Genomic DNA, 14,722 nt, shown 5'->3' with positions numbered 1-14,722 from the left:
AGGAGGTCAGGGAAGCAATCGCTTCTTGTAAATCATCATGTAATCTGCATCTAGTTAGCCTGCTAGCCGACCCCAACATAGTTGTCAAAAGGCTCGGGAGTTGACAAGATGATGACACTCACCATCTATGCAAGAATCAGCCTTAAAAGTCTTAACCACCCTATCTATACTAATATTATAAAGCTGAAGAGTTTGTTTGTTTGAACGCGCTAATCTCAGGAACTACTGGTCCGATTTGAAAATTTCTTTCCAGTGTTAGATAGCCCATTTATCGAGGAAGGCTATATATAGGCTACTTTTTATCCCGGTACGGGAAGTAGTTCCTCATAAAACTCATCAATATCCATAAACTATAATCTTCCTTATCGATCTATAAAACCAAGCAAGTTCCTACAAAATAAACTAAACGCTAAACAATTTGTTTCGAACATAAACCACGTAACTTGAACTGCGACAAAAGTTAGTAACTGATAACATGAACTTGCATAGTTTTCTATAAGTTCTTAAAAGCGTACTTTGTACTTACCGCTATAACTTTAGCAGTTAACTGGAGTGTAACCGTATTGTATGATGGTTTATGAAGTTGAAAAACCGGTGAATTATGATGACTTTCTTCCTCTTCTTGTAGGTTTTCAAAATAATTTACTCATTGAAAAAAAGTAGATTTCCAAAATGATGTAGATAGATTTTGAAAAATATCTGATCATAATTTTTATTACCAAGCCATAAAACATTTTAAATCACGTTGACAATCATAGTGTGCATTTTGTTGCATCTTATTAAAAAAAATGTTAGCATTTTGTCATGGTTTTTTTAAACTTGTGTTATACAGACACAGGTAATTTTGTTTTAAAGCACAATTGATCTATCCTTAGAACTGTCACAATTAATATAACGTAAAATACCCATTAAAACATGTAACTACTTAAACAACTTAACTTAAACAACATCATCATCCTCCTGTCCTTATTTCTTTTTGGAATCAGCACAACATTTCATCATATTCCATGTCTTGTTCTACCATAGTTTTCTGTCCTACACCATCACACAATTAACATTATTTCCATCCAAATTATCTTTCACACAAACTCTGGTAGTTATCTCGATACCTATCACAAACACAAAACAACTCTCGATTCAACGAACAAAATTAAATCGAATGGCAACTTTAATCAGAGCTAGTGCACCTAGTAATGGGTTTGACCGCAAAACAGGTGCTCTTTAAGGCAAATTACTGGTTGAACATAATGGAAGATTATCGGTTCGGGCCGACCGCAATGGGACGCGAATCACCGCAACAGTATTGTGCGAATGTACACTACAACAGTATGGTATATAATATTAGGTATATTAGGTGGTAGTGTTGCGTATGGTTTTGGTCGCTTTCAGAGTCCATTGGTGCATAGTAGAATACAATATGTGGTCTTTAATCACAGGTGTGTAGGTATGTTTGTAACTTCTTCACACGCAAAAACGGATGAACAGACTTTGATGAAGGTGTACAATAATTTAGTAAACACATTGGGTACGTATATGCAATTTTTTTCTGGGTTAGGGAAATAATTACCTAATTAATTGAGTGAAACCGCTGGCAGGAGCTCAGTATGATATGGTCAAAATTACTAACTGGAAGCTAGTCTATACTAATATAATAAAGGGGACACATTTTTTGTCTGTTTGTACCCTAACGGCCCAGAAATTACTGAACTGATTTAAATAAATCATTCACTGTTGGTAAGCCACACTCTTCACGCGTAACATAGGCTATATTTTATCCCGATATGGGAAAACAGATGGTACCAATAGGTTTGTAGATCAATATCTTCTAAAAAGAACCAATATACACTGAAAGCTTTTCAAGTAGGTCTCAACACGACTCTCATTTAATTATGCAGCCGAGAGCTAATTGTGTTACTTGCTGTCCAATGCAATTGGACTCCTTGATCACATTCACAAGGCTAATTAAAAAAAAAGCCGGTAAAATGTACCGTACAATTTGATACATTTTAAGCAAAGGAAAAGAAGATTTATGAGCTTCGATTTAAGGTCTTAATTGGAGTGAAACTGATATTGGCGTGTTTTAGATGTTTAGCTGTAGAACTGAAGTAAAACAAATGAGCGTGAATGGTAATTGATCGATTTTTGTCTTCTTGAAAATTGAATACCAGTATCAAGTTACAAATAAAAGAAATTATATTAATGCTGCAGGAAGTGTTAGTACTTAGTGTCTTGAATTGGTCTTCTTCACAGCTGAGTAACATTGTTTCACTCGGAGCCTCTGCCTATCTGACCTCCTCAATTTGGTTGCCTGGATAACCCGGTACCCCTTGGTAAGAATAAGACTAGACGTACTGGCGTATTCATTGTCTATTATTTAAGGTTTTTATTGTCAAACTAGCTTCTGTCAGCGGTTTCACCCGCATCCCGTAGGAGCCTCTGCACGAACCCGGACAAAAAGTAGCTTATAGCCTTCTTCGATAAATGGGCCATCTAACACTGAAAGAATTTTTCAAATCGGACCAGTAGTTCCTGAGATTAGCGCGTTCAAACAAACAAACAAACTCTTCAGCTTTATAATATTAGTATAGATTGAATCCCGTTAGTTGACTTTTCGTTGACATGATAATAGAAGACCTAAAAAGCCCTGATGATTAAAACTATGCTTTATTATTATACATTATCCTTTTATCACGTATTTTGTTTATTATATAACAAAACAAAGCGACATAACATTAATCAGAATACCATAACAATAATCCTATACAATCTCTCACACGCGCTTCCACAATATTGAATTTACAAACGTATTAACAACAATAATAAATAGTCGCTGTGAATTCTATAAATAGATAGAACAAAGGGATAGTGGCAAATATTAATATGTAAATTGAATTTAGTAGCATATTTTAAAAAGCTAGTATTATATTTTCCAATATACATTTATTCATAGAATTAAAAGCTCCTGGCTAATTCAAAGCTTTGATATTTTTTTTGTGTTTTCGTTAATTCATGTGTTCTCAGAGCGCTTATCTCAAAAACTAAGTATTGATAAGAAAAGCTCAATTATTACATTATGAAATGTATTTATCAATCAGATCGATGTACAATACCTAATTTTAAGATATCCTGACTCAGAAACCTTACACCAATCCTGAATTGATGAATCTTTAAATTCTTAAAACCTTCAACAGTTTGTATTAAGGGACAAAAACAACAGAAATAAAACAATCAAACTTGGCACGTTAAATTCAAAATCGTTATTTATTCTTAATTTCAAATGACAGATAATTACAGTTTCTTATACATCACTTACTTACATACATAAGAATATATTTCACATTATTTTTATTTACATTTAACATTATTGTACTCAATTGGTATACTTTTTTATTAATTTTTATTTATCAACCTTGATAATTTTTTACTTTTTTTTTCAGCTGTAGGTATGAAATATTTGAAATAATATGAAATTATTTTACATACATAGTGGTTATTAGCAGTGATTACAAAATATATAAAATTTTGTTGGTACATAATATTAATATAATATAATTACTTTAAAAGCCAATGTTACCGATATTATTAGGCTAATAAAATATAATGTCATGATAATATTTGTTATTGTGAATTCATAAATGGATATCATTTGTAATAAAGTGTACAAATATAATTACAGTTTAAACAAAGCAATATTTGTACATTTCGTTAAAATCTATTGTCATTATTTGATTTGTTGAACATGTTTGAAAACATAGTTTTTTTAAATGCTTGTTATAATAAATGATACGGTTCTCGCCAAGAGCCTGAGAAAGGACATAGGCTACTTTTTAGCTAGTTCCCGAAACGAATACTCCAGAGAAAGCGAGAAACAGATGATATATATTTTCTTCATAAAAGAGACACATATATTACACAAAGCAACATAATAAATAAAGTGCAGTAAACGCGCTATTTCCTTCTCGAATGTGTCCGGAGAGGGCTGTAAACGTCATCATAATAGTCGGACAGTTTCTACCGTATTAATAATTAATACGTATTCGTTGTAAGTACAATTGTACTTACTAGAAAGTACCGTTTATATTCATATTGCATCAGGAGTAAAAGCTTCTAAACCAATAACTTAAAAGTAAAAATAAGTCTAGAATTAACCCATCTTGAACGACGGGTTAAGTGTTGACAAAATTATATTTCCCAATGATTTTTAAATGCAGCATGGGATGATTTTTGGTAGAAAAGTCGATTGTGTTCAGCAAAATATGACAATATCATCCCATATCGTCATCTCAGGGTGAAAACCTTAGAAAGTCATTTTTGTTCTATACTTCGCATTTTCAGGAAGATAACGTCACAAAGCACATCCTATTGACATATAAAACATATGTTTTATCCACAATACAGTAACAACCATCATAACAGATATGAAAACGCTTCAGTCATCTCTCATTCAAGTAAACACACAAGAAATTACAAAAGAATATAATAACTTAGTTCGTCCGACTTGTAAGGAGAAAAAATCTCATAAGAGTATTGCTTTTCGCTTCAACAAGAGTACCCACAAACTGCTAACTAAACAGTCAGCCGACAGTTTGTTGTCCCGATAGTGGCCAAATTATTGTTTAAAAAAAATCTTATTTCTAACCAAGGTTTTCACTCGGTCTAATGCCGGCTAAATACCTGATCTTTGTAATGCGCATACTACCATTTACCGTCCCATCGGCATCGGGCACTTGTGTCTGCGCAAATGCTTGTGCACTATAATATGTCCTGCGCAGCTGGCTGACCTCCTTATATGAGAACAGCCGCCGTAGCTGATAATAGGCTAGGAGGACATCACTGCCATTCGTCTTCATAATGATTTATGAGCCCAAACAAACTATCGGCCGCCTAAAAGTTTGTAGTGTGCGGGTACTCTTAGACTTTCGTCTCCCGCTGTGGTCCTGGTATTTCCTTTTACGTATTATTAACGTTTCTGATATTAATATTCGACTTGTAATGGAGATACTTACTTTTATGTTCGTCAATTCTTCGTGAATCAAAAGACGTGATTATTTATGTAAGGACTAGTTTGAGCCTGTATCTTAACGTATAGGCTTGCTTATCATTCTACTGTTGTGACTTAAATTTTGGGACAAATTAAGAAAAATACAATTATAAAAAGTATGTGCTTGAGCCTATAAAACGAGTTGCTTAAAAAAAGCAGTATTTCATTAAAATAACTGACATACTTGTACATAGTTACTTTGGGGGAAACCAGCATAATTATATTTCCAAAATTAATGTAACAAGATTCAAATAACTTAAGTGGTATCAGTTAACGCATTCTGCATAACCTCAATTTCAGAAGTTGTTAAAATGTTGATACGACATGGCATATTGCCAATTCATTGCATAGCTATAGGTACGACGGTATCTGATTCTACGAATTGGCTAAACATTTACATATTGGCATTTGGCTTCAAAATAAATACTTAAAGTCAACTATATTGAACGGTTTAAAAAAATTGTTATGAAAAGCATTTATAAGGACAGTCCGTCTTAACATTAATATTCTCATTTGTTTTCTCATAGAACAAATTGTCACTCAAGCTAAGAACGCTTTTATATTTTTAACCAACCCAAGTCCTTAATTAAAAACCCTAGCAATTTAGGACTCCTTTGAACAGAACTTAACAATATTCAAATACCTACAGCTGAAAACAATTAACATCAGAGAGTATTGTTTATACACAGAAAATTAGTTACAATTATACATACTACTTTTAATACAAGTGACGTTATCCAAACTCCTGATGATTTTGTACTGAGAGCATCCTTAGAGCAAAGAGTACCACCAGTAGATGTACGATTAGGTGAGTTTGGGAAGAGGCCCCTGATGAATTATTGCCGTGTTGCATCGCTGCTGGAGTTTCACCTGTTAACAAAGGAAATAATAATACTAAAAAACAATGTAAAAATGAATTAGTAAGGTCTTGATAAGGTTGTTGATTTTGATCAAAACAAAAAGAAGTCCGGGCTGGTAAATCGCGTTGAGGAGTTATCAAAATTGTTTGAGAAAAGGTGTTTAATATAAAGGATTAAACACCAAGAAACTTAAATTCAATAAATAAAACTTCATCTAACAATTCAAAAGAAAATCTATCCGATGTATTATCACTATTCTCAGCTCTCGAACGTAATACGGAAAGCACTTCTTCTAAGTATTTTAAACTCACAACTTCATTCGACTGTATGGCTTAAAAGTCTTCATCTTTCGAACACAGTTCAATATCAGAATCCTATTTCATAACTATAGCTTCTCCTTTTAAAACTTATCTAGAATCTATCAGTCACGTTCCATCTTTATCTACCAGCCGAATTTCAATTTGCTCACTTCAAAAGGGGAGATTATTGATTTACTTTATAGAATCATTGAATAAATTTTAGCTTCAGAGTCGAAATAAAAATTAATATAATTTTAATTTAAGCGGGAGTTTGGATTCAGTGGAGATATTTCTGTTTCTAATTGACCTAGAAATTATACTGGGATCTTTCATTTATCATGCTCCTATATTTTCTCGTGAGAATAGTATTCATCTATTTACAATTTCTAAGGTTATTTAGTTCTCTACGCCGCAAACTAATTACATTCTAATCTTTATTCAAAGTGTCTTTACACGGCTCAAGTAACTTAACAGCTTGAAGAACAAAACAAATGACAATAAAGCAATTATCCTGCCAGAGTAAACAACAAAAACTTTGTAATTATTAAGTGCCTAATTTATCCACAGAAGAATTGGGTGTACATTAAACTTGGCTAATTTTTCACGTTTTTACGAGGCTCTTAAAGAATTAAGGCCTTCCACCAAATCTAATTAAGGAAAAGGACTTTGTTTCTGTGACTGTATTCTGTCTCGAAATGTCATTTTACCTTTGTTTGTCTATTACATTATATTCATTAGCTTTTGTAGCAACGTCTCCTAAATCTTGTAAAGGCATTGTAGCAAAAACAAAATTCTCTTCACAAAATGAATTTATGCCAAGTATTTAATCAACTTTAGGATATTCGCTATTTGGGTTATTGAATAAAATTCCTGGTGGTCCAAGTTATGTTTTTAAAGATATTTTTGGCTAAATTAAATGTTAATTTTGCAAATATTCCAGATTCTAAAATAGAATCTTTCGAAAATTGAAACTAAACAATCCGTAAAATGTTTTTTGGAGAATTTTCCGTTTCTGAATTTTCCTTGTCCGTCAATGTATAATACTTTACACGTTCTAAAATAATGTTATTACGAAACGGCTTTACAATTTAACATAAGATTTTTCCTGTTTTCTAAAACAGCTCAATGATCAAAGATCCTTCCTCATATTTCTATAATTTTAATTTGATTTTTATTAACAGACTTCCTTGACTAAAGACACCGAATAACCAACGAAAACGAAATTAAAATTCAGTATCCACGCTACTTACGATGTAATCAAATAGATTTTTTCATGTCTCATCTTATAAAGGACTATAATCTTTAAATCTGTTACGCTAATGTCTGTTTACAAAGATCCCATCTCCGCTTACTGCACAGGCGGAAAATTGAATAGGAGCTATAATGTCTATACTTTTGGATACACAATCTTCTGTACCTAGTGTTAGGTATATTATTCAATCTATTTGTGGGTTAGGTTTAGCTTGCTCGTTTAAAAGCTTACGTTGCTCAAACGACGTCCATTGATAGGTTTCTCCTTCCAATGCTTTTGTTGAACCTTTTGTGTGCCCAGATTGAGTTTCTTAGAAACGTGTGGACCTGTACCTTTAAAATATTGTACCTCTACAATCCATGTTAATACAAGTAATGTTTTGTTTGCAGCTTGTTCGGTAAGGAATGAAAACAAATAGATACGTTTAATGTTGTTATTATCTGTTATTCTCGGATCATGGAACTCAGGTTTCGTGTTTGCTTAGTTTATGTGCGCTCGTGTTATTTTATTTGTATTGTCAATGTCAATAAAATGATCCGATGAATGCTGGCTTTTCAATTCGAATGTTTTATGTAGTTCATCGTTTATTTTTGTTTAAAAATACTCTGTAGTTTATCCAGCCAGTCCATTTTTAGGGTTCCGTAGCCAAAATGGCAAAAACGGAACCCTTATAGTTTCGTCATGTCCGTCTGTCCGTCTGTCCGTCTGTCCGTCTGTCCGTCTGTCACAGCCGATTTACTCGGAAACTATAAGTACTACAGTGATGAAATTTGATGGGAATATGTGTTGTATGAACCGCTACAAAAATATGACACTAAATAGTAAAAAAAAGAATTGGGGGTGGGGCCCCCCATACATGTAACTGAGGGATGAAATTTTTTTTTTCGATGTACATACCCGTGTGGGGTATCAATGGAAAGGTCTTTTAAAATGATATAAAGTTTTCTAAAAAACATTTTTCTTAAAGTGAACGGTTTTTGAGATATCAGCTCTCAAAGTCGTAAAAAGTATGTCCCCCCCCTCTATTTTTATAACTACGGGGTATAAAATTCTAAAAAAAATAGAGGTGATGCATGCTAATTAACTCTTTCAACGATTTTTGGTTTGATCAAAGTATCTCTTATAGTTTTTGAGATAGGTTGATTTAACTGTAATTTACGGAACCCTTCGTGCACGAGTCCGACTCGCACTTGGCCGGTTTTTAATCAAAAATGTTATGAGTATTGTTTTAATCTGCACGTTGAGTAGGCGTGGTTATTTTATTTTATTAAAAACAAATATTTGCACATTGTGTCGGTTTTTAACTTTTTTTTTTTAGTAACAAATAACGGGGTTTTGTTCTGTTGGTAGTAAAACATATGAAGATGATGAAGATAATATAACAATATACTTACTTTGTACAACATGAACAGTCACCGAAGCAGCTTTAGCATTAGCTGGTACACAGGTGTAGTTGCCAGCGTGACGTGGTTCTGCCTTGCCAATGACCAGCTCACTGGTTTGACGCCCATTGTGGACACTTACGCCATCTGTGTAAAAGAAAATAAATGTTAAGTCAGTAATAACACTAAGGGTGAGTTGCACCACTACTACTAAACTATAACCAGCCGTACACTTGCCGCTCATTAGTCAAATCGACGATTTGATAACTGAAAACTGTTCGTTTACTGTTGAAGTTGAATGATGTAACAGCTTATGTATAGTGTCAACTGGGTTGAGGAAGTCATACTGACTACTTATTGCTCCTAGTAAAGTATTGGTACTCAGTTGCATCTGAATAGTTCGATCCGAAAATCCGACCACAATATAGATCTTAAAAGGTTGGGCAGAGATAATTGTAATGTCATCAATAATATAGGTAATAGTACAATTGATGAGTTATGTTACCGTTAGAATATTACATAGGGTAAGTCATCAATAAGCATACCCTATGTGGTCGTTTTTGTGTTAATGGTAATGGTTTAGTGTAATGTCTGTGTATAATCATATTACTATTCTCACAATTACTATTCTCACAAAAGTTCCAGCCTTTTTTATTATCCCACTGCTGGGCTGCGGCCTCCTCTCACACGGAGAAGGATTGAGCGTTAATCACCACGCTTGCTCAATGTGGGTTGGGTCAAAAATGCAAAACGCGCTAAAACTGCAGAAAGTTTTTACACTCCCCAGTCTTTATCAAATTTCCAAAACCCTTTATTAAGAAATCTATCCCTCATACAAAAGGGAGATACATATTGCACAAATCATCCACGAACCATAAATTAATTAACATCATATTTGCCAGTTATTCAGTCAGACAATCATAATCATAGTACTCAGGAAAGACATCCACGTTTCCATTTGATCGGTAAACAAGAAGCTGCCCAAGGTTGTAGGGTACTAAATAAACATTTTCCTTAAGAATACTCGCGCACACTGGATACTTTTAGTCGGCCGATAGAAGAATAACCGGTAACCGTTGGGGTAAATGAGTTCTAGAGTGGAGACCACGCCTCGGCAAACGAGTGTAGGACGTCCTCAGGCACGGTGGAGTGATGACTTGTGCAAGACGGCTGGCAGGAGCTGGATGCGAGAAGCCGAAAATAGATCTCAGTGGCGTGCACTTGGAAGGCCTATGTCCAGCAGTGGACTGCTATAGGCTGATGATGATGATGATTATAGAAGAATAGTAGTTAGCACATTACAAAGATCAGATATTTAGCCGGTATAAGATCGACTGAAAACTTTGATTGGAATCAACATTTTCTTGGTCTTCTTTTATTTGGTCAAAAATTAAGCATTGCCATCCAACGTGGCAATGCTGTCAGCCTCTTGGGTATACTCCCACTGGGCAGCGATGAAAAGGAATTTTTTGATGCGATTTTGTAATTATTATTTGTTTTAAGCTGGTTAGGTATATAGATAAGTTTAAGAGAATATTTTTTATATTTTCTTTAAAAAATAATTTTTGACAACTATCGGGTCAACTATCAGCCGACTTTTTAGTCTGCAGTTTGCGGATGGATACTCTAAGTAAACAATATTATAATAGAAAGAACAACTTCTTCAATATTTCTGAATAAAAAATATGTGTTTTGATATTATCTGTACAAACATTCATTGTCGTTTGTTTACAACTTATGGCCGAGTTTTAGCTGTTTTCGGTGAAGATCAATATTTGTATTGTCACTAGTTTATGTCCTTGACTTTGTCTGACTTTGGGATTCTAAATACGAGCGTTTCTTTAACATTTCGGTAGGTACATGTTATATGTAGCTGTGAGCCATTTTTTATTCATATCCGTTGAGTATTTTTTGCTCGAAATCGTAGCGTTATAATCCGTCCTGAAAAAGAGTGAAATGAAATAAAAGTTTCATAAATAAAACAGTGGGAAGTAAGGACATTTAGGTCACTCTGATATTCTAGATCGTGATATAGATCTGTCTATCTAACCATAAAAAAGTTTTTTATTCAATTTGGTTTTAGAAGTATCTATATTTTTGTTATGGTTTTATAACTATTGACAGTACTATTCTCTTTAATAACAATGGCATCGGAGGCTGTTCTCTTAAACCCAGAATTTACCGCGATTTTCGACCCGACCCGCATCAAACCCGAGACCTCATGCGCAGCAATCGCGCTTGCAACCACCAGACAGACATCAGAAAGCATTTCTATTATTACCACAGTATCGCTCCCACAACCATAACTTTTATGTCTCAATGGCAAACCAGCCAATAATCAAATCTGAATCATAAATTATTTATTTCTCCAGCCTCCACTCTCGAGATTGAAATAAGACAACTGCGTGCTCTTGCGTCCACTTCGAGATCTCCTCGCAAATTAGGTCAGCACTTCACAATCCTTTTGTTTACCATTCGCTGGAATTCTCTAGAAGTTCTCGAGAAAAAGCCTCCGCGACAACGGATGTTGAATATTACTCTGGGCTTTATAAAAGTAGTCCGAGGTTTTCATGTATTTGCTATTGAAATAGTTGTGTGCGAGCAAAACCTTTTTGTTGTCAACTGGTTTTGTTTTGCGTTACTTTTTGTAAGGATTACCTAGGTTTGTTTGAATCTTTGTATTCATTTACAAAGTAATAAGATTGTACAACATAACATACTTACAGACTTTTTAGGGTTTTAATATGGGATATGTTGAGAAGTTCATTTATTAGTTTCGATGCTGTATTTATAATCAAACCACCTTATTGATTCGAGATTATGTACAGAGAATTACCGTGAGTAAACTTAGATAATTCGCACACGAACATACACAAATGATTTCAAATCGATTCTCCGCGCGGTCGGGCGGATGTTTGTGTAAGAACAACATTAGATCTGTCTCACCGCGTACCGCGGCGGAGCGCGGTGTCATTTGTTAAATACCTTATTGGTATAATATGTTGTTCTTTCTAAGTTTCAATAATCATTTAATATGGTCATAACAATATCTCAACAATTACAGCCTTTTCTCCAACTATTAACCGTCCAAAATTCATTCTCCAAAGCTATCACTAAGGCATTAAAACGAATAAGATGCCCTACAATAAATCCATTTCTACTTCCCTGCATCGCTTGGGAAATAAGGTAGGTACTATTATCCTTTTGTACATTTCTTTAGCTGTACCCACCTGACTACTAACGAAGTACGAGCCCTCTGGGATTACCTCAGCTTATAGCTTTGTAAAGAGTTCTCCAAAATGGCCGACCGATTGTAAAAAGTAGTGTTTTTCAGATATTTTGTGGATCCAGTTATTGGATTTTAATTAATTCTTCGTTTTCGGTTCGGTGGATTTTTTTGGTTTTAACGGCACTTGGTTTATTGGGAATTTTTGGTGTAAAAATTTAAAAGGTTCATTTAAAAGCTTTGAAATATTTATCAAAGTTACTGGCTCTAGCTGTTTAGGTATTTTCCAAATTGGACACGTGGAATTGTTATACGTGAAAGTTTATGGGTATAGATAATTACAAAATTTCGGTCGTTAGTCGGCTGACAGTCGGTTCGAACTCGTAAATCAGTATGGAAAGGAATATTAGTACGCACATAACAACGATTAAGTATTTGGCCAGTATCAAACTGACTTTGAAAAAAATATTTTTTATCCCATCCCATCCCATTAACCATCGGGCTGTCTGTTTAGTCGTGGATAGTAGGATTCTAACTCAAAACCTTCTTCTTCCTCCTGCCCTGTTCCTTGGTTTTGTAAACCAAGACCTATTTACTGATTTAACGCAACAGTGCGCCAATAAATCGCAAAAACCAGTACCTACTGCGTATAAAAACCCAGTGTACTTACTATAGTACAGTTGAAAAACATCTCAATAAGTGTTTCGTTTTAAGCAGAACCTATGCGAAACTCGTTCAGAAACTCGAAGTAGAAATAGCACTTATTACAATTCCACTTAAAAAGGAACGGGTTAACTTTTTATTCGTATTCGCTTGTTTATTATAGTTGCAGATGGAAATATGGTAAGTTTTAATTGAGTGCATACTGCATACGTACCGAGTTTTTTCTCGTACTGTTTTTTTTTTTATTTATTTAGAACGGCTTTGCCGATTTTTATAGAGGAGCAGAATTTTGTTGAGTTTTTGAGTAGTAATAAAAGTAAAAAATTTAGGAATTTGTTTGTTTAAAGGCAATATTTTGAACATAAATCAGTAGTTCTTTAGATTAAAATTATTTTCATTTAATACAGTCAAAGGAAGTAAGAGATGTGAATCATTTTGAAGAATAAAAATGTAAGGCAATTACATAAAAATATTTTAAAGCTGGCTTTAAAATGTACAGTATTTATTTTTGTACAAAATACATATCATGCTTGCCTATTAGTTTTTAAATTCAAATTCGTTAAAATTGAAACAAGAACCAAATTCGAGAGGTACTTTCAGCTGCGCTATTTTATTTAACTTATGCTCATATTTTTTTATGATGGTTTATTTTCAGCAATGTATTGATAGAAGATAAAATCATAATCCACCTAGGCTTTTCCCAAGTATATTGGGGTATTCTCCTTGTCTTATCGGAGGTACCTGTGTACCAGTGTGTTTTATCTCCTCAACCCAGTTACTCGGACAACGCTGTGCCTGTCGGTTAGACTGGTTGTCAGTCTTTCTCCTACCCACTTTTGACTACCCGTAACAATTGCCGAAGATGTTCAAACGCTAGATGATGAAAATAAATCGATGACAAAAATGAATTAAATCACACAAATGATAGATGTATGAAAATGAAAGACATCGAATACTCACTTAAATCATAGTTAATCATCCTGTTCTCGAAATACCAGAAGACGTAAGATGGAGGCTCCGTGGACCTCTTGACCACACAGACGAGCCTCAACATAGAACCTTCGTGGATTATCTTCTCTGATTCCCCCACTATCTCCGCGTAAGCCGCTGTTGGAAAAAGTTCGTGTTAGTTTAAATGGATCGATAGAATATATTTTGAAGTGTTAAAAGAAGTGGTAATGGGCGTAGATAATGTTGGGGTTTCTGTCTTGCGTAAATAAATGAACCAGTTTCTGGTTTGCAAACTGGTGTACGTAGGTGTACCTATATAGTTTCTACGATGTTATTTGATTAAAGATGATGAATCAATCATTGAAGCTCATTTTCCAAATACCATTCCATATTTATTTCTTTTATTGATATATTTATCTTTATATTGTCATCATATTATTATGTCAGTTTTCTCTATACATAACCTCTGATGTGTTCTAACCTTAGATAAAACAATTTCACACCAAGACAAACCCAAAAACATTAACATACATAAGCTCATTGTCATAATCACATTGAAAATAACGACAGTATAATGAAAAGGGTGAAGGCACATGAGTCATTATAAACATAGCGCTCTTAATATAGCGACGGTCTTAACCTAGTTTTGTAGTCCCAGCACTTCTTGCGGCAGAAAAATGAACAAATATGCTACAAGCTTCTTACGTAAAATATGGTGATAAAACAATGCATTTTGTCTTTTGATATAGAATTAAGATTTTGTGACTTTGTAGAAGATATAGAACTTAAGAAAGCAGATGGTACATATAGGTTTCTATGGAAGAGATAAAGATAGTAATTCTAATTATATGTAAATGTGATAGTGTCGATAATGGAAATATTAAAGGTTTTATAGCGCTCAAAATTCTTTAACAAAATCCTAAAACTGATTAGGTCGGTTTCATGGATTTAAGTCCACTATGTTTACTCTATTCAATTTAAGTATGCGAAGCTCTTAAAATAAATTATTTAATATCAACAAAGTTTAGTCAATATTGCTCTTTGGATA

General features: G+C 33.9%; 1 protein-coding gene across 1 annotated transcript in view; it reads right to left on the bottom strand.

The window, feature by feature from the left end:
* Positions 1-5,613: 5,613 nt before the first annotated feature.
* Positions 5,614-14,722, bottom strand: part of LOC110377291 (uncharacterized) — a 78,214-nt gene continuing 69,105 nt past the window's right edge. Inside the window, exons 6-8 of the mRNA XM_064041049.1 lie at positions 13,684-13,830; positions 8,847-8,981; positions 5,614-5,911 (exon numbers count right to left, since the gene is read on the bottom strand). Coding sequence (XP_063897119.1) covers positions 5,775-5,911; positions 8,847-8,981; positions 13,684-13,830 — 419 coding nt within the window. The 3' untranslated portion in view covers positions 5,614-5,774. The remainder of the gene's footprint in view (positions 5,912-8,846; positions 8,982-13,683; positions 13,831-14,722) is intronic.

This window comes from Helicoverpa armigera, chromosome 24 (assembly GCF_030705265.1).
Source record: "Helicoverpa armigera isolate CAAS_96S chromosome 24, ASM3070526v1, whole genome shotgun sequence".
Taxonomy (NCBI): domain Eukaryota; kingdom Metazoa; phylum Arthropoda; class Insecta; order Lepidoptera; family Noctuidae; genus Helicoverpa; species Helicoverpa armigera.
Note: the sequence above shows the minus strand (reverse complement) of the source record. Positions and strands in the feature narration are given on the sequence as shown.